This window comes from Panicum virgatum, chromosome 9N (assembly GCF_016808335.1).
Source record: "Panicum virgatum strain AP13 chromosome 9N, P.virgatum_v5, whole genome shotgun sequence".
Taxonomy (NCBI): Eukaryota; Viridiplantae; Streptophyta; class Magnoliopsida; order Poales; family Poaceae; genus Panicum; species Panicum virgatum.
The window spans coordinates 10,030,552-10,051,689 of NC_053153.1; the positions used below are offsets into that span (position 1 = coordinate 10,030,552).

A 21,138-nucleotide genomic window follows, 5' to 3' on the forward strand; every position below is an offset into this window, starting at 1 on the left:
GCAAGCAGGGGTAGAAGGAGGAAGCCTGTGAAAGGATGGCAATGGACCACAGGTGATCTTGTAGGGTGTTTATACAAAGAACATGGTGAGTAATCGTGGAGTAATCTTGTCGATTGATTGGGGGTAATCTGACGTATCTACTGATTGGATCCTTTCAAAGTTTCCACATGCTTTGTCACAGCTATAGGATGGTGACGCGTGTACATTGACATGGCAAGCCTGATTTTTTTTTGGCGATCCCAGTCACGCCGGCCGCACCAAGAAGTTTCGAACAGAGAAACCGGTGTCAGGATGTTGGGGGCTTAAGCTTTCAACTCGATGCAAAAAAGAAGATCCTTCTTTTTTTTTTCTTTTGGCAGTCCTTTTTTTGCGGTATTTTTAGAAGAAAGAAGCTTCATTATTTATGGAGCATGATTCTCGCGGCGCAAAATTTTTGAAAGGGAAGATGGCCATCATATCTTTGCCTAGGACTTTGGGAGGCCGCTAGGAAAGGGTCGGCATGGCCGCCATGGTCTTGCTTGCCGTGCTGCGCATATGCAGTGTGCCGGACGGGATGAACTCCTGCCTACCACTACCAGCAAGCCAGCAAGTGGTACGACGGCACACGCCTATCATTTTTTGCGCAACGCGCATGGACGTGGTGACAGGTAAGAGGCTTGCCGTGCATTGCCAATTGCAAGTGGGTGCTGAAGGTGCAGGAACTTGGGAGTTTTTTATTTTTAATTTCTGGTTTTCCTTTTCTACTGGGTAAGATGAGCCATATGGGTGTTGACACTTCAGAGATGTCTCATGTCACTATTGCAGGCAAGTGCCTGCTGCTGCGTGACGTCAGGAGACACCAGGCAAAAAAGATTGGGTATGCAGAAGTGGAAAGTTGCCTTTGTTGACGGCAATAGGGCCAACTGGCAAATATCTATTTATGGTTAAACAGTCTGTCCAGTGCCATCTCTTTGTGTTTCTACTCGCGCTAGCCTTTAGAGGCGTGGTTGCAAGTTGCAACTCTTGGCAGCAGGTTATGAATTTAAACGAGCAAATATAGCGCTTGCAACTGACGGCGGAGGCAAATGCCTGTACTATACATCTGTCCGGAGAGGAGGCACCAAAGATGTGCTAAAATACAAGAATACCCTAAAAAAGAGATGTGAAATAATAAAAAAAAGTCGAATAGAGGTCATTCAGCAGTCGTCGTCCAGTTCATTTTCCATATGGCCCAGTGACAAACTAAAGCGCATAGCGAAGCCCACAAGCCAGCACATGCATACGGGCCGACGGCCACCCTTGTAACTCTAAGCTCGGCCCATTTGTAGATTACTCGTGCGCTAAGGGCCTTGTTTGGTTTGAGCTAGGGAAATTCTGGAACACATTTGACCGTCCATTAGGGGTGTCAAATAAAACAAGTTTACAAAACCAACTTCAGAATCCCCGCGCTAGAAACCCTGAAGAATCTAATAAGTCCTTTGGCAACGTGATTAGAGGATGGTACTGTAGCATCACTGTAGTCAATCATCGATTAATTACCATCATTAGATTCGTCGCAAAAAGTTACACCCATCCCTAAAAAAGTTTTTTCAAATAGACTTCATTTAGTACTTCATGCGGGCGTGCACTAGGATTCTCTAGCGTGAACCAAACACGGCCAAGAAGGCCGAGCGGCGGCGGCGGCGACTGCGCCAATAGCCCAATACTATAATACATCTGATGTTATCCATTTTAGAGATTCGTGTGGTTCATGGGAGCCTCCCGATCTCCCTCCTCCTCTTGCTCACGTTGTCCGAAGAAGTGTGAGCTAGAGGAAGGGAGGGGGAGGGGGAGAGGAAGGGGTGGAGGTTCCGCTTACGGAATCGGAGGTGGAAGGCGCGGGGGGGGGGGGGGGCGACGGTCGGGTGGTGGTTGAGGCTGTGGCCGGTGGAGGTTAAGGTTTCGAGTTTCGAGCTCCAATGGTCACCGGCAGCTTTAGAGGAGGAGGTCCGTGGCGGTGGCGGCCCGGCGATGGTGGCGATTCAGCCGGCGGCGGAGGAAAGGAGTGTAAAATCTGAACCAAGAGCTCAACTCAAGTTTGAACCTAGCTGCAAAGTAGAACGCCGTTGCTGCAGGCGTGCTCCCTGTCCCACCGTGCACTTCGATTCTGTGTTGCAAACTTGCCAAGGAACTCAGAGCAGTAGGAAGCTCGCGCCAGCGGTGACGAGGAGGTACGAGCCGGTGGCCCACAGACGATTGCCCAGACCAAAGCGCGCAAGGGCTGGTCCTCGAAGGAATTGGGCAAACGGCGGCGGCGGCATCCACGTCCTCGGCCAACGAGCCTGCTGACGTGTTCATCACGCTCCAATGGCGCGCCAGACCTTAGACTGACCCCAACAACTGAGCATCGGGGGAGGCAAATCCATTTTGCCTCGCCACTGGCTACTGTAGTGGAAGTCCGCGTCTCCAACAAAGAGAGGCACACGGAGAGGCAAAATGCCTCGGAGGAGAGAGGCAATGGAAAAATGCGCTCCCTCTCTCCTCTTACGCATTTGCCTGCGCGGTGGAGCAGGGAGGCGGAGCGCGGCCGCGGGCAGAGGAGGCGAGGCGCGGCTGCGGGCCGGAGCAGCAGCAGCTAGAGCCTGGCGCGGCGGAGCAGGGGAGGCGGCAGGGCTGTGGCGGCGTGGCACGGTGGTGGAAGGGGAGGGAGGAGGGCCGCCGGCGCCATGCCGCCAAGGACCGTCGTGGCCGGCCCGCGGTGGTGCGGAGCTTGGCTGCCCGCCCGCCCGTGGTGGCGCGCAGCTCGCCCGCAGCATCACGTGGATCTGCGGACGGAGCAAGCCGCTGAGGGAGGGAGCCACGGACCGAGGCCGGAGGAGGAGGTGGCCGGCGGCGCCGGAGCTCGAGCGGGCGGGGAGGGGAGGGGGTGGCGCCGGTGCCTCCGCGTCAGCCGCGCGGCCGCGACCACCAGCGGGAGGAGGGGAAGGGGCGGCGCGGGTGGCAAATGGAGGAGGGGAGGGGGCGGCCACCGGCGGGAAGGGGCGGCGGCGGGAGGAGACCGGCAGGAAGGGGTGGCGGTGGGAGGGGGCGGTGCGCGCTGCGCTGCGCTGTTGGAGATCGGCTTTTTTTGTGTGTGTGATGCAAACTGCCGAATGCCTTCCTCGTTTTGCTTTGTCTTATTGGAGTCAGTCTTAGCCTCCGACCTCCGCCATGGTGCTTGCGGGCTTTGGCATTCAGCTCCCGGCCATGGGCCGGACGCGCCAGGCTGACAAGGACGATCGAGTCCTCGCTCCATCTGGGCTGCATGAGTCAGATCCAATGGGTAAAATGGTACCAGAGCCCACGGGTGGACAGTATTTTAAACACCGTCCACCCTCGGGTGGCATTTCGAATACTGTCCTCCCTATTTGTCGCCGGAACGCCACCGTGGCTGCATGTCATGCCTCGCCGGAGAGCCGCCCCCGCCCCGGCACTTTGTTGCCTCCCTCTCCTATCTCCTTTCCCTCTTGAAAGGGGTCAGCTTGTGTGGCATTCCTCGTTTGCACTGTACCGATCATGACCAAGGCCCGAGGGCCACGAAGAGCTGTGCTCCGGCACTCGAACACCGAACACCCCTTTTGTAGTTGTGTCGCAACACCCTCGTCTCTGCTGCATGTGGTGGCTCGCCGGAGCGCCGGCTCATTCAGATCGTGCTGAGTCGCACTCGCTAACTCGCTATGCCGCGCACGTCTTGTGCGCTACGCACGTTCGACATGCACATGCATGCCGATATCGTGCTCGGTGTTTCGAACGACGACAACCATGGCAGGTGCCCATGAATGCCACCTTGCACTGAGCCTTGGGCTCGGCGGAGCACCGCCGGCGTTCGCCGTTCAGACCGTTAGGTGTTGCTCACCTTCCACCAATGACACGTCGAACATACTCGCATCGATCTGTGTTACATTATTTGGGGGAATCGTCTGAAAAGACTAGCAGGCATGCTCCACAGCAGCGGGTGTTCTGCAGATCGAGCAACGGAGCAAGCACAGACAATGTGGCATTTTCTCTTCAGATTGTCCACGGGTTCAGACTTGCATTCTCAGTCTGAAGATGATTAACCCAAAAGCTTAAACTGATGTAGAGAGGTGGGCAAGTTCAACCATATTGAGTTGCATACACCGACCAGTTCAACCTAAAATCTTAAACTGATGGAGAGAGGTGGACAATTCACTTATATTCCAACAAAAGTTACGTATAGTGGAAAACATAAACTTGTAGCACATTTCTCAAGCTGTGCATTTGAGGGGCCAAGCTAAAAATCTCACTGACCACTACAGTGTCTCAGAAGTCGCTGCTGTTGCACTCCGCTAGGCAAGGAGGACATCCTGATTCGCACTGGGATTGTCATTAGTCAAGACAGAGGCCCATGATGTTGTGCAGCCTCACCCACAAAACAGACAGTGATTCAAAAACAAGTGCAATGGTGCAAGTACAACTATGAAGTCACAAAGGGCACTACCAGTATACTCCAACGTCATGAAGGAAATTGGTGAACGTCATCTAAGATCAGCATGACATTTCTGTCGCTACATTACACTGCACATGTCAAACCAACAACATGCTTATTATACACGGTTATACAAGAAACGGTAGCAACTTAACCTGAGCCCTGATTTTCAGCACTTTGCTTCTCCTGCTCGGCCAATGAAATTGCCACGCTCAGCTTCTTGTGTAGCACCGTGCAGTCCGGCTTCAATGCCATGAGTACACTCTTCTCCAAATCCAGTCAGCTAGTCACTGAGTGGACATGCAAGTAAAGCAAGCTTCAGTTCACAAGATAGACTTTCAAATAGCTGAGTCAATGATGAGCAAATTTAACTGTGATAAGAATGCCAAACTCTAATGATTTTCGAAAAGGGTACAACATCAGGCATACATCCATCCACCCTATTACTCCATTTCATGGCTTGGAGGGAGAACACAGCATGACGGGAACATATCAAGTGCAAATCAACTTTTTCGTGCAAACCATGCAAACTTTAATCTGGATCATCGGATCAACATCTAGGGGCATGGGGGATTGGGTAATTTTACAATTAACCACCCACCTCTAATCACATTTTTGCAAATTCCGCCTCTTACTACCCTGCGCACCTCCTTGGATGTTGATCCGGTGGTCCAGATTAATGTTTGCACAAAAAGTTTGGTTTGCACCACTACCGGAAAATCTATGTTTGCCTTGTGTTTCATTGTTTGCCGTGTGCTTTTTATCGGGCACACGACAAAAAGCCACTTTGCCGTGTGCCACAACAAAAACACCCAGCTTAAAAAAATACACGGCAAATCCATGCTTTGCCGTGTGCCTTTTCTTTGGCACACGCCAAAGTCAATAGTTTGCCGTGTGCCAAAAAACACACGACAAAGCATGGATTTGCCGTGTGCCAAAAAAAGCACACGGCAAAAAGAATAATTTATTTTCTCCTTCCAACTCGAAACTTTTTCTACTCCCTACATATAACTTGTGGTACTTCATATTAAAATTTGGTATATTTTTTGTATTTGTTGGCTATATTAATTTTTTGAATTAAGTCAAATTTTATCGGGTACCATGATTAGGGGCCCCCTAACCAGGGGACTAAAATTGCCCTAAAAACGCAAACACATGTTAGGTAACCGGGCCCATGAAGGCCTACAGCCTCCTTCCAATCCGGAAGAAAGGAAAGGACTCAAAGAAGCCCAATACGTAGCCCACATACACAGTACGGCCCATCCAAGCTCCCCAAACCTACGGGGTGATCTCCGCCTCGCTCGAGGGCTCCCCGCCGAGACTCTCGACCACGCCCCGCGTCTCCGCCTCGCCCGAGGCCACCCCTCGACGGAAAGGACAAACCACCATCCGCCCCGCTCTCCCGCCGTACGGAGGCATTAAAGCCAACCACTCCTCCGTAGCGCCCGGGTCAGACGGTATCAGGACGCCACTCCGTACAGTGGCTGTGACCAGAGTCCCGTCCGCCAACTCCGGTCACTGCTCCGCCATTCCGGACGCTGTGGCGACACTGTGGGAACCTGCGACGCAGTGCAAGACGTGCTCGGCACTGCTCCAGCCACTGTGCTGCCAACTCTCCGTACCTTCTTCGTGCTTTCCCCTCCGCGGAACCCTCGAACGACAAGGGCACGGCTCTCGGAATCGGCTCCGGCCTTGACCAGGACAAGACCCTGGCCAGCAGGACCCTCGGAACGTCGCCACGCCATGCCTGGAGGACGGTACCACCTACAGCAACGACCACGCCGCCCAATGTTTTCAAATCGGCTGGTCGGTCCTGGTCGCCTAGGGACCGACCAGGCGATTAATCGCGATTAGTCGACGACCAGGTCGACCTGGTCGAGCCTGGTCGAGCCTGGTCGTTCCCTAATCGTCCATATGTCTACATGTTCAGTATATACTATATAGTGTATATATAATTATATATATATACAATATAGTATACAGCAAGCAATTCTGCAGGTTTTGGTGACTTACTTTTGATATTTGCTCTCCAGAACTCCAGCTTCTTGTCCAAAACTCCATATTCTTCTTGCTGAATCCCTGCTGCTGAAACAAAAAAATGAAGTTGTTAGGAGAAAGTGAGAAACCTTCATGCTGCCCTGGTCGAGAAATGCCCTGGTCGACCGACTAATCGCGATTAGTGGACGACTAATCGGACGACCAGGTTTCTGGTCGCTCTGGTCGGGTCGGTGGTGCTGGTCGGACTTGGAGAACCGACCTGGGCGATTAATCGCGATTAATCGCGATTAATCGGACGACTTGAAAACATGGACGCCGCCCGCTGGAGCTACAAGGATGCCGGCGCGATCTCCGCAAGGTCAAGGACGATGCCCAGGACGACTGCCACGCCAGACGCCATACCCTGCAGTATTAAAGTGCTTGACCACTGCACCCCCGCGATTCGGAGAGAAGACGATGACTTCCACGATCTCCTGTGCATGTACATCGCCCCTCCTTGTATCTATAAAAGGAGGAGGCGGGCTTTATCTTAGGGGCGGATCCATCGACATCCATCCGGCAGAACACAACACTCAGCACCACACACATGTGCACATACGCTCTTCTGAACCCCGATATTAGCACTCGCCTCAATCAACTCCTCCTCTTGCAGAGACCTGGGAGCTTCCCTCCCTCTCTCGCCTCGCTTGTACCCCCTACTACAGGCACCCCCGGTGCAAGACAGTACAGTGCTCTCGCACACCCCTTTGCTGGACGTACGGTCCCATGGCCGGAACCAGGATAAACCCGTGCATTACTGAGTTGCCTCTTGCATCAACCATCTGGGACGAGGAACACACAGCATCATCACTAGTTGGTGCCGGACCATCGGGTCAGGACACCGACAGTTGGCGCGCCAGGTAGGGGAAGCTGCGTGACATTTCTCTTTTGTTCCCATTTGATATCCAGGGATGACGGGCAGATCCAACCCATTTCCCATGGGCGCCTCGGATCCGCTCCCAGCGGGATACGAGATTCGGTTCGGGAGTCTTGAGTTCAGGGCAACCGGCAACGGATACCTCATGGAGCTCCTTTCGCCCAGATGCAACCCCGACACTCCGACTTCACCAGCCCGGCGCAACAGGCGCTCGGGCCAGTGCTCGCGACAAGCGCGCATGGGGCGGCACGCCTCAGCTCCCCCACGTGGGTTGAGTTTGTCATGTCGCGGCTCAGTGTCGCGGCCGATGGAGCCACCACTTCGTCATCACGTGCTCCGGCGCCATCTGCGCCGGTGCCATCATCGACTGCAGCCCCAGTGCCTCCCAGGGAGGGTGCGACTGCGTCGTCGCCCTTTCCCTTTGGGATGCACAACGCTGCCACCTATGCCTCTTCATCCAGCACCAACTTCACCGAGTACGAGGATTTGCCGGGTCATCACCTCTTCTCGATCCGCAACCTCATCGCGTCATCTCCTGATCACTCCTACCCCGAGACGGCGGGCTCGATCGCCGACGACATCAACTTCTTCATGGACAACTTCACGGCCGAGGAGGCCGAGGACTACTCCGGGGTCCGCGACCTCGACGCTTTCCGCTCGTTCCAGCTCGCAGCGGCTTACTGCCTCACCTGCTCCGAGGACTCCAGCGAAGGGGATTACGATCCCACTCGGGAGTGCTTCATGGTTCAGCTCGCGGACGGGCAAATCGGCGACGCTCCGGGCAATGACGGGAACGACGGGGCAAACGCACAGGCAAACCAAGCAGTGGTGCCTGTCGCGACCCCTTCTTCTTCGTCAGGCTCGGCGGCGCGGCAGGCACAGCTGGCGCAACTCAAGGATGTTCAAGCCAGGCTCGACTAGCAGCGCCGGCAGACACAGGAGCTGCGCACTGCGCTCGAGCAGCAGCGCACCGCGCGTGGCGCGCAGGCCCGGACAGGGGGGCGCGTCGCCCGGGAACGGATCCTAGCTGACAACGTCGCCAGACCACCGGAACTGAAGACGGCCAGCGAGAAACTCATCGCTGCTGCCTACCTACTCCAAGCAATGCCCGAGCCATGTACGACTTCGGGCCACAACCTGCGCCACGAGGCACAGGTGCTCATCGAGCAGGCTACTGTGCAGCAGGCTGAGAGCTCTAGATCTCGCATGCGCTCGACAGTCCCGAAGGTCAGAGGTACAGCACACCAGGGCCGCGAGGCCTCGGTGCACTCTCCCCCGGAAGGAAAGGGCAAGGCATCCGCAGTAGACGGGGCGAAGGCACCCTCGGTGCATGGCCGTATCGGAAGGACTCCCGCGAAGGAGCGACTCCACGACACGCGCGGACACGCCGGTGACGGCGACGCCAGCAACATCATCAATGGCAGGAAATACACCCCTCGACGGGGTGGTCGCTTCGACCCCGAGCACGACAGGGGCGAGTCACCGGAGCCTCCGGGCACCCGTGTGTTCAGCTGGGAGATTCGTACCGCTCCCTTTCCCCCACGCTTTCGACAGCCCACCACCCTCGTCAAGTACTCGGGCGAGACCGATCCCGCGGTCTGGCTCAACGACTACCGCCTAGCATGCCAGCTGGGCGGTGCGACGGACGACGCGGTCATCATCCGCAACCTCCCCCTTCACTTCGCTAACGCCACATGAACGTGGCTCGAGCACTTGCCCACGGACCAGATCCACGACTGGGCCGACCTAGTCAAGATCTTCGTGGGCAACTTCCAGGGCACTTACGTGCGCCCTGGGAACTCCTGGGACCTCAAAGGGTGTCGGCAGAAGCCCAATGAGTCCCTGCGCGACTACGTGCGGCGCTTCTCCAAGCAATGCACCGAGCTCCCCAGCATCACCCACGTCGAGGTCATCAACGCTTTCCTCGAAGGCATGACGTGCAGGAACCTGGTGCACGAGCTTGCGCGAAGCCGTCCCGCCAGTACCAATGAGCTATTCGATGCTGCCACCAACTACGCCGCCGGCGAGGAGGAAGTCGGTGCCATCTTTGACGACAAGGCAAACAAGCGCAAGGAAGATGCGGTCGCAGAGGGCAGCAGCGCCAAGACCAACGCCCCCGCCAAGAAGCAAAAGCGGGGGAAGAAAGGAAAGAAGCCGGCCCAACCGAACCAGCGCGGACCGGGACAGGCGGAGGACTCCGACGAGGCCTTTGTCGCTGCCCCGGACCATAAGGGACCTCGAGGCCCCCCTCGAGGCGGTGGCGGCTTGTTCGACGATATGCTCAAGAAGCCGTGCCCTTACCACAAGGGCTTGGTCAACCACACCCTCGAGCAGTGTGAGATGCTCCGGAAGTACTACAACCGTGTCGCGCATCGCGACGAGGACAAGAAGAAGGATGCTGGCGACAAAGGTGGAGATGACGAGTTCCCCCCGGTGGAGAACGCATTCTTCATCTTCGGAGGGCCGCGACGAACATGACCTCTCGGCAGCGCAAGCGAGAGCGCCGAGACCCTCGACCGCGCCCCACGTCTCCACCTCGCTCGAGGCCACCCCTCGACAGAAAGGACAAACCACCATCCGCCCGCTCTCCCGCCGTACGGAGGCATTAAAGCCAACCACTCCTCCACAGCGCCCGGGTCAGACGGCGTCAGGACGCCACTCCGTATAGTGGCTGTGACCGGAGTCCCGTCCACCAACTCCGGTCACTGCTCCGCCATTCCGAACGCTGTGGCGACGCAGTGCAAGACGTGCTCGGCACTGCTCCAGCCACTGTGCTGCCAACTCTCCGTACCTCCTTCGTGCTTTCCCCTACGCGGAACCCTCGAACGACATGGGCACGGCCCTCGGAAGCGGCTCCGGCCTTGACCAGGACAAGACCCTGGCCAGCAGGACCCTCGAAACGTCGCCACGCCACGCCTGGAGGACGGTACCCCCTACAGCAACGACCACGCCGCCCGCTGGAGCTACAAGGACGCCGGTGCGATCTCCGCAAGGCCAAGGACGACGCCCAGGACGACTGTCACGCCAGACGCCATACCCCGCAGTATACTTTCTATGGTGCTTGACCACTGCACCCCCGCGATTCGGGTAGAAGACGACGACTTCCACGATCTCCTGTGCATGTACTACGCCCCTCCTTGTGTCTATAAAAGAAGGAGGCGGGCTTTATCTTAGGGGCGGATTCATCGACATCCATCCGGCAGAACACAACACTCAGCACCACACACATGTGCACATACGCTCTTCTGAGCCCCGATATTGGCACTCGCCTCAATCAACTCCTCCTCTAGCAAAGACCTGGGAGCTTCCTTCCCTCTCTCGCCTCGCTTGTACCCCTACTACAGGCACCCCCGGTACAAGACAGTACAGTGCTCTCGCACACCCCTTTGCTGGACGTACGGCCCCACGGCCGGAACCAGGATAAACCCGTGCGTTACTGAGTTGCATCTTGCATCAACCATCTAGAACGAGGAACACGCAGCATCATCACTAGTTGGTGCCGGACCATCGGGTCAGGACATCGACAAATTTGAACCGCAAGTGATTCAAATTTGAAAACTTGCGGTTCAAATTTGAATCACTTGCGGGCGACGTCGCGACGACGGTGCGGCGTCGCGAGGCGGGGCGGCGGCGCGGCGGCGCGGCGATGCGGATCCGCCCCCGGCGGGTGGCGGCGCGGCCGAATCTGTCCCCGGCGGCGGCGGCGCGGGCCGATGGCTAGGTGGCGCCGGGAGGCAGTGGAGCGGCGGCAGCGGCGACCAATGGACGGCGGCGACCAGGACAACGGCCGCGAGATTTTTTGTTTTTTTAATCCTTTCGAAAATATTTGCCGAGTGTCGACCAAAGCACACGGCAAACTTTACCTAAGAATGGCAACGGGTCGGGTTCGGATCGGGTGGAGTCTCCGTGCACCCAAAACCGAAACCCAAAATCGTAACCCGAACCCGAACCCGAAACCGATTCGGGTGGAAATCCATCACCAAAACCAAACCCGCGGATACCCGAAACCCGAATGGATACCCGAAACCCGCAGATAAATATACACATATTCACATGTATAAACAAGAGGCAACAAATAATAAATATTTTCATGACTCAACTTTCAATAAATTTAATAGTCTAAGTAAACAAATTATCATTAACATATTATAAAACATGAGTTTTAATTCCAAATAATTTATTTCGGATATCCATTGGATATCCACGGGTGGAAACCAAAACCCGAAACCAAACCCGAACCTGAAAACCGTTAGCGAAAAACCAACACCAAACCCGAAACCCGAAAAACCGAAACCCGCGGATACTCGCACCGAACCCGATCCGCTGCCATCTCTAACTTTACCGTGTGTCCGACAAAAGGCACACGACAAAGGTGCTCTTTGCCGGCCTTTATAAGCCATGAGCTCTTTGTCATGTGTACCACACGACAAAGAATTTGCCGTGTATATTTCGTCTTTTGCCGTGTGCTCCAGACACATGGCAAATAAATGGAATCCCGTAGTGTACATTATATGTTAGCTCAACAAGAGCTGTAGAGCTATAAATAGAGAGTAGAGTAGCCTCCGGAGATGACATGGCGAGGAGAAGAGAAGTAGCTAGCTAGTTGTTGAAAATCATTAAGTACTAATTAATCTGTCAATTTCATACCAAATGAGGGCACCCGTACGTCCGTATAGGATCAAGCAAGGGCATATGCCCCCACTCGTACTCTAGCTAGTTTCTAGTAGACTTCACTCTAGTTTTTGTGGAATTTAGCCTATATATTTTTATTTTGTGAAGTTACGATAGCTCATACACTGATAGGTCCTCACTAAAATTTTATACTAGATCAGCATGAAAGTATTCGTGTAGCCGAGTGCCGGTGAACCGAGAGACCCAAGAGCTACTAAATCATTTGGATGCATACATGTTGTCTATAGCGGGAACATGGCTGCATGCCGCAAATATTGGAAGCAGCATTTCATTTTCTCATTATTCATGCTACCAGCAGATTGGCAAGGACGCTCATGTTGCTTGCTGGTTATTGATCTATATGTGTCTGTGGTACTCTTTCCATTTTAAAATAGAGATCATTTTGTTTTGCTCTAAGTTATCTTTCTTTTTTTCATTTTGATTAATTTTCTAGGAAATACATTAACTTATTGTTTGGAAGATAGGTGGGATTATGGAAAATTAGAAGTTGTTGTATACGAATCTGAAGGTAAAAAATAAGAATAGGATTGCCCAGCGCGGCTTCAAGCATATAGCCCGTGTACTCTTTCTGATATCCTTGGTCTTGGTGGTCGTATTTTTCACTCAGATTCAGCATGTCACCCAGTCACACTTCCTCGTGCCCACGGATTTTTCCGGTCATTGTTTGGCGACGGACTTGGCAGAAACGATGGTAACCACCGAACCCGACGGCCCAACACGCTGCCACGAGCGCGAGATCAAGGATCGGGGGCGACCACAAGGCTAACATTTGGTTCACCGATAGGTATCTTTTCTACATGAGAAAAAGTCTAATTTTCACCATCGAATTATCACAAAAATCTGATTTTCAACATTTAATTACGAAACCAGATAACATAGGCCATCCAACTGTCAAAACCAAACAAATTTAGCCCTTAGGGTGGTTTTACATTTTCTAAAAAATTAAATAAATCTAATTAGATTTAAAAAATCAAAACTAATTCACTTTAAATCAGAAAAATATGAAACTAGTACCAAAATTTTTCTAAAAATATAACATATCTATTATTGCTCCATTTGAATCTTAGTTATTAAAAATAATAGACATAACCGCAAGTAGCCAAATATTATGAGCATAAAAAAATTAGATCTAAATAGCTCACAAGTCATGTGACAATAGATATGTTACATTTTAAAAAAACTTTTGATACCCATTTCATAATTTTTTTACTAAAATGAATTACTTATAAATTTTTTAGTGTAAAATTGAATATTTTTAATTCTCACAAAATAAAAAACCACCACAGGGCCAAATTTGCCCGATTTTGACAGTTGGATGACGTATGTTGTCCGATTTCGTAGTTAAAGGTTAAAAATCAAACTTTTGCGATAATTAGAAGGTATAAACCAGACTTTTCCTTTCTACCTGAGTACTGGTCGACGGAGCTGGAGCACACGGTTGAGACCTGCGACGCCCAGCGAGTTCGTCGCAAAGCTTGGTGGCGACGCAGGTGGTGTTCCAGGAAGCGTCCCGCATGCCGGGGTGCCATGCTTGAGCAATCACTTGCACACGTTTTACCTTTCCCAGCCTTGTAGCAATGAGCCCTGGCTTTCAAATTTCCCAGCAGTTGCAAGTGAATTCAAAAGAGCCAACGTATTTAAGTGCCCTAAGGCATTACAGTTTAAACGCCTGCATTTCAGTGGAAGCTGCATTTCAAAGGCGTACAAACCTTTTTTCGAGGGCTACAGGCTCCACCAGCAAATGCAGCAACAGAAGCTCACACAGCTCACGTCACAACGCAGATTCCAGCCTTCCAGGGGCCTATAGCACAACATCGCCTACTCTACTTGCTGCAGGCGCAACACCCCTTTTCAACAGTGTTTTCGGGGGCATATGTGCAAAATATCGCCTGATATGCAGCCAAAACACAGCGCCGGCGCTCAGCTGGTAAGCGACGAGAGCATGCCGCCACCGCTCTTTGTGGGCACCACGACCTCCCAGCCAGGGCCTTTCAGAGGGATCAGTGGCACAGCGTCAGCAGCACCAGGCGGTCCTGACAGGTCGCTCCGGTCCATCAGCTTCAAAAGATCTTCGTCGCTGATGTCGGTCTCGATCATCTTGTCTTCCTCGGCCTGCTCGTCCCTGAGCAGTGCCAGCAGCTCCCCTTCCTGCATTAACATGGAAAAATTGTATCCGTGACTATTTTCCCATTCGCATTTACTTTGTTTGCTGTCCAAAATTTTGGTGTTGCGGATCTGAAGAAAAAATTGTCGCTAGCTTTATATATACTTAGGAGTTAGTATGAAGCTATTACCTCTAAGACATTAGGCTTTGCTCTCTCTTGTTCAAACTGTCCCTTCCCTATCACCACGTGCTCTAGTTTCAACTTCCCAAAAGCTTTCTTGATGATCCGCCCCTGCAATGTCGAAAAAGTGAGTAAACCTGAGAGTAGGCCAAGCAACAAATCTGAAAATACAGATCACTGAACCGTACCTCAACAGAATGTGATGTTGCCAGCCTATATACATGCACTGGCCGTGTCTGACCAATCCGGTGGCATCGATCCATGGCCTGTAGATCCATCTGAGGATTCTGAACGATGAAGAAAACATACAGCAAATTAGAACTAGTAGGTAACTGAGAAACATAGCTGCATGAATAACCAAGAGCCCAGGAATGTAGTCAGCAAGAACACATCTTAACAAGCCAACATAAGAACATTTTGGTTCATGGAGTACAACACTAAAGATAGAATATTACCCAGTCGCTGTCATATAGGATACAAGTATCAGCAGAAGTAAGGTTGATACCAAGCCCACCAGCCCGTGTGCTCAGAATGAAGACATTCATATTGCTATTCAAGTCATTAAATTCTGCTATCTGTGATGGAAAAGCGCAAATGAGTTTTATGAAGTGAAGACAGACAAACAATAACCGAGAAGCAAATAAGGAGCAACACAAATGCAGTAAAATGCAGCTTGCTACTTTTTTAGTGTTCACCAAATGACAGAAACTGTTCTACATCATCGAATTTCAAGGAATCATGGCTGCAGGGAAAATGTGATGCCATGACCAACTAAACAATTAGCTAAACGATCATGCTGAAACACAGGCAGTATCATGAAAACAACAATATACTATGTATGTCAATCACCAGGAATACGATTACCAAGGGCTCTCAGTTGTACTCCAAGAATGTGCAATTCAACAAGTGGCTTCAGAACAGTGCAAGTTATTGAGTTGCATGCACCGACCAGTTCAACCCAAAAGCTTAAAGCTGATGGAGAGAGGTGGGCAATTCACTTATATTCCAACACTCCCCCTCACGTGGAAGCTTCCTCAAACCTCAGACGTGGAATAGGAGCAAGCAACAATTATTTTATTTAATCGCGCTAACCAGGATTCGAACTCAAGACCTAACACAAGTAAGAAGTCACTAATGGTTGTGCCATGGCACATTCCAAATTTTGTACATTTGCAAAATCCCAGCAAAATACAACCAAGCATAATGCAATTCCTCAAAGTTTAGATACTCAAAGAAAAATAGCAATACACTTGCATAGGCTAGTAAATTACCTGCCTCCTCCTCTCTTCCAACTTAACACTACCATCAATTCTGCAAACCTCGAGGCCTTTTGAATCTAGGTAATACTCAATAATGTCCAAAACTTTTGTCCATTGTGAAAATATTAGAACCTACAAATATATAAAGGTTGAAATAAAGTTAATATCCAATATTAGAAGGAAAAAAAGGACAAACTCGTGGTTGAACTAAAGTTAATGTGTGCTTGGATATAAACACAGCTAAAACACAACGCAAGAAGAGGAAAAACCATATACCTTGTGCTTTCGTGCAAGTAGCGAAGTTAGTAATCTGTCCAGAAGCTGAAATTTGCCACATTGCTCTAGAAGCTTATCAACAGGTGGGTACAGGCCTGCAAACAAAAATACATGATAATGTAAAGAGAGATCAGCAAACAAGCCCAGAATTATTAATGAGAAGTATACTAACTTGTTGTTCCAAATGCAGCTTCCAAAAGATCAGGATGACTGCAATTCTTCCTTAGTTGAATAAAAAGACTATTTAGCTTTGCCTTAATGCCAGGCCTCCGCAACACTACAGTACAAAGACAAAAAAAACTGTCAGAATACAGGGTTATTCATTTATACGCATGAAGTACTGTAAGTCTGCAGATGAACATATGTAAATGTAATACCAATATCTGATTCTTCATTCAAGTAGACATCAAATGTTTTCTCAACTAAGTGATCCTGGATTCGCTTCTGAAGTTCAGTCATGTTAGCATAAATGATTATCTCTTTCTTTCGTGGAAGCATCTGCTCTACATCCTCTTTCATCCGCCTTAGAAGGAATGGACGCAAAATGGCATGAAGCTTTGAAACAACATGAACCCTTCTTTTCTCCTCAGTTTCTTTTTCTTCACTTGCTTTTCCAGAAAAATCAAACCTTCAAGAAGACAGGAGTCACCACAACTGAGGCAGAGGGAGTCAAATCAAACATAATGCATGGAATACTTAGCAACAAATATAATCCAGCTATTTAGTTGTTATCTGAAGATGGGAATATTACTTGGAACCATAAGTGAATTTGAGAAAGTAGCATTTCCGAATGAATATTAATGGGCAAAAAATACATTGTGAATCTCTGTCGACATTTAACAGAGGCTGCAGAAGATATGACGTGTAGATGCACAATATAAATCAGCAAACATAAGTCTGCTAACCCATGAAATTTAATTTCAACTAAAGTAAAAATCTTATGAACAAAACATCCCAAGCATAAAATTGGAACATGTGCATTTATTAGGCTTTATGAATTCACAATCTTTTTATGTACATTGAAACCGACAATTCACTTGGGTACCACAAAACAGTCTATATGAATCTGAACAATGACCAAGGAAAATTATAAGAGTTATCAATAGCAGAGCAAGCTAAATGAAAGCAAAGCCAAAATGGTACATTGGAAGGTTTGATTAAATAACAATCAGTATTAATACAAGGCAAGAAGGCATCAAGATTGCCATCAGTAAGATGAGTGCAAAAATGCTGAAGCTGAAACTACAAATGGGACACGTATAAGAAGATCAAATGGTATTGGTTGCCAGATGAAGTGATTGAGCAAACCATACCATGATTCAAATTCCTCATGTGATGAGAATATATCAGGCAAAATGAAGTTCAGTAGTGACCACAGCTCTGCAAGATTGTTCTGAAGGGGTGTCCCAGTCAAAAGGAGTTTATTATCCATTGGTATGCGCTTCATCTCCCTTAACAATTTACACTTAGAATTTTTCAAACGATGCCCCTGTAGAAATCATATAACTTAAATGTAAATACAAAAAAGGGAAAACTGCCATACAAAGTTAAAAATTTATGAAATTTGCTTTTCCCATCACCTCATCCACAACAACATACTTCCACTTATAGTGAGCAAGAAATTTTGCATCTGACATGGCCATCTCATATGAAGTCACTACTATCGGAAAATCAGGGCTAACAGCATCGTTAGTTTTAGGCATGAATTTTCTTCTTATCTCAGCCCGGACCACTTTATCTCCATGATAAATGATACTAGTGACAGATGGAACAAACCTGGAATCAAGTGTCTCATCATTAGAACATCAATGTTAAGGATGCTAAAAGAATGCCTAAAGATAATTACCTCGAGATTTCATTCACCCAGTTCGAGAGAGTGGACAAAGGAGCGATTACCATGTATGGACCGTGCATTCCTTTCCCTTTCAGATGAGCAAGAAATCCAATTGTTTGGATTGTTTTCCCAAGGCCCATCTGGTCAGCCAGTATCCCATTGAGCCCATTCTGCCACAATGAAATTAGCCACTTCACACCCTTTATCTGGTATGACTTCAACTTCCCACCAGTCATTAAAGGCACAAGATTGGCTTGCTCTTTGTTCCACCTTTCTTCTTCTGAGAGAGTACAATCATCAGCGAGGCGTTCTTCACGAGATCTTGTAAGCATGGCTGCCACTGCCGTCTTAGCCTTTTTCTGAAAAATATTTTATTTAATATTTATGGATGTCAGAACAGAAATGACACAAAAAAATAATGCTTTATTCTGTGAACATTAATTTTCTGCTGACCCTTCTTTGCTTGTTAGATCATCCCCAGAAGACCAGAACATATGTGTAAAAGTTCCATAACTCTATGCCCATTAGATCAGAAGGAATCAAGAAGTCTAAATCAAACAAACCATGCAATGTACGTGTAATGAACCCATCCTTGAACAGCTTTCAAATATATTTTTAGAGTCTATTAAATATAACAGAAAGATGCTACAACTGAAACGTGGCCATCACATCACCATCCCTACCGTAATTTCCATATAAAAAAAACTAACATCCTACTGGTGGAAGTCCAAGTGAGCAGACGAGACATATTATTGTAGTTAGTAATTATATGTCCAATGTAACATCCATGTAATCCATCTATAGAAAACATTAAACTCAAAAATTATAAAAGACAGGGATAATTTAATGAATCCTGCACTCACATCATTGTATTGGGGCACAGCTTTAGCTTTTCTCTTCCGGCCACGTCCTTTCTTCTTTTCTTCTGCCGGCGGCTCTTCAGCTTGAGGTTCAACAACTTCCTGCTTAGCAACCAGGTAATGGCATTAATTGACGACAAAGAAGAAAAAAAACTATTGCAAATAAACATAAAAACTGCCAGCACCATGAGAGACACATACATCAGCGATTTGATCCATTTTCTGAAGTAAAAACTCTGAAAAGAGTTGTGTCTTCGACAGCAAGTCATCTAACTTGCTATACCGTGCCTCAGGATCAAAAGCAAGTCTTGCAGCTTCTTCCCTCTTCCTGGTCTCCTCTTCTTCCTCTGCCTTAATCCGCGCCTCCTCAAGCAGCTCCTCTTCCTTCTTCATTGCTTCTGTGATCAGGGATGCATCGCCATTCTTGGCCTCAAGATCAATAGGCACAGATAAACTTTCATCCAAGAAACCATCAACTTCCTCCTCCTTGACAGGCTCCGGAAGCTGCTCTTCCTCCACGACAGGGTGCACACTAGCAATATTGATTTCAAGGTCATCCGGAAGCTGCTCTTCCTCCACGACAGGGTGCACACTAGCAATATTGATTTCAAGGTCCACAGGCAGGGACGAGCTTGCATCCACAAAATCATCCGAGCTCTCCTCCTCTTGCTTAGTTGGCTCAGTGGCAAGGGAGGCGTTCCCGATATTGGGGTGAGAAATTTTCTGATTTTACACAAAAATATGGTGTCAGCAACTACATTCAGGCCAAAAGGTAGAAATGTTTGGAAAGCTTGGGCACGCAAAATGCACAAATCTGCAGGCCAGAAAATAACCTCGTCCTCCAGAACGGATTTAGGAGAATCTGCCGTGGCAGCGGCGGGGGCGACTTCCGCCTTCACCCCGTTCGCCACGGCGACTACCATCTCTTCTACCATGGGTCTACCACCAGATAAAGCCCTGCCGAAATGTTTCAGAAAAGAATCCCAAATCATCGAAAGATCTAAAAAAAATAAATCATCGATCGATCTAAAATAATAAATCATGGATCGATCTAAAACCCTAAACCCCATTTCATCACAGCTTCATCAGATTAGTACCACCTCAAACCAAGAGCTAGAACCCTAAATCAGGAGTACCAAATTAGCAACTCAAAATAGGAGAGTCCGACAAACATGCAGAATCTGCACTCTCAGAGTGGAGATTCAGACCAAAAAGAAAATGCCATTTCTCGGATGAACATCCGAACAACAGAAACTTCAAGAGGAAAACAAAATACCTCGATTGATGCTTCCCCAAGCACAGACAATTTATCAGAAGAAAAGAAATCAGGGGAAGTCGAGAAATGGTGGGAGTGGGGAGAGGAACAGGACGAGAGCACGAGCAGGGGCCTTAATATTTATTTTTAGTAGACGGCGAGGGCTTTGGGAGGCGAGAGGGTTTCAGGCGGGAAAGTTCGAGGAGCGGCGGGCGTAATGGCCCTCGATTTCTCCTTGTATTTCCTCTTCTGCCACCGAGGGCATATTTCCTCAGGTAGGCCCGCGTCCGCAGCGGGTCGTGCTTGGGGGTATTTCCGTAATTTAGGCCGTGGGGCTTTTCAAACTGCGTTTCTGCTGCTGGGCGACCTGGACTTTCACTTGCGTTTCCAAAGAGGACGTGTACAGCCATTCCTGAGCTGTCTCCCCACTGCCATCCTGGGTCCACCCGCGCGACCCCACGTGTCGGTGACAGGTCCCAGCAGCCACCGCTTGGTTCTCTGGGGTGGCTCGTAAATGGGAAGCACGGGCGCCTGCCTGCCTCGATCTCGGCAGAAGGGGATGGTACGGCCTCCCCCTCAAATAGATCGGGTCCAATGGACCGTCTCCTGCTGACATGTGGATCATGATGGAGGTCACAGGTGAAACCGCAGCGGAACGGGTCTACGTGGCTTGCACTGGTGGATAGTGCGTGGCGTGTTGTGCTCTGTTACCGCGCAGATTGGGCGGACCGGGTGAAAAGCCAACGGCCGACCTCGCGTTCAAACTGTGGCCTCCTTTGGTCGTTTCGATGGCTGGCTGCGTCGGAGTAAATGGGCATTCTGACCGTTGGAAACCCGGGGCCGACCGGCGAGAAACCGGAGTTCAGTATCCGGTTCAGCTCGTCGTCTGCTACCGTGACTCCGTGAGAGCATCGTAAGATGTGTTCATAGTTTGAACTGAAAGATTTGTCAGATTTCTAGAGAAATTTACATGTATATTGAGGTTTTGTTTAGATCACTTTGCATTTTGGATTTTTGGATTTTTAGAAGAAAATTTTCAACATTTGAAGTATTAAATATAGACTAATCACAAAACTAATTACAGATCTCGTCTGTAAACTACGAGACGAATCTAATGAGACTAATTAATCCATCATTAGAGCATGTTTACTGTAGATTTCTGTAGCAATTTAATATCTAATCACGTTCTAATTAGGCTCATTAGATTCGTCTCGCGATTTACAGTCCATTTGTGTAATGCGATTTATTTTTCGACTACATTTAGTACACCATGTAAGTGATTTATAAAAATTTTGTATTTTGACTTTATAGATCTAAAC

General features: G+C 49.4%; 1 protein-coding gene across 1 annotated transcript; it reads right to left on the reverse strand.

Annotated features, from left to right (window-relative positions):
- Positions 1-13,664: 13,664 nt before the first annotated feature.
- On the reverse strand, positions 13,665-19,947 carry LOC120691480 (ATP-dependent DNA helicase DDM1-like). The gene is made up of 16 exons (XM_039974552.1): positions 19,841-19,947; positions 19,623-19,685; positions 19,398-19,521; positions 18,766-19,287; positions 18,568-18,666; positions 17,717-18,063; positions 17,451-17,646; positions 17,184-17,359; positions 16,248-16,498; positions 16,043-16,147; positions 15,871-15,965; positions 15,607-15,726; positions 14,791-14,910; positions 14,524-14,622; positions 14,345-14,446; positions 13,665-14,198 (listed from the first exon to the last, which is right to left on the reverse strand). The coding sequence occupies exons 2-16, from the start codon at positions 19,637-19,639 to the stop codon at positions 13,971-13,973; spliced, it is 2,601 nt and encodes an 866-aa protein (XP_039830486.1). The 5' UTR covers positions 19,640-19,685; positions 19,841-19,947; the 3' UTR covers positions 13,665-13,970.
- Positions 19,948-21,138: the final 1,191 nt, after the last annotated feature.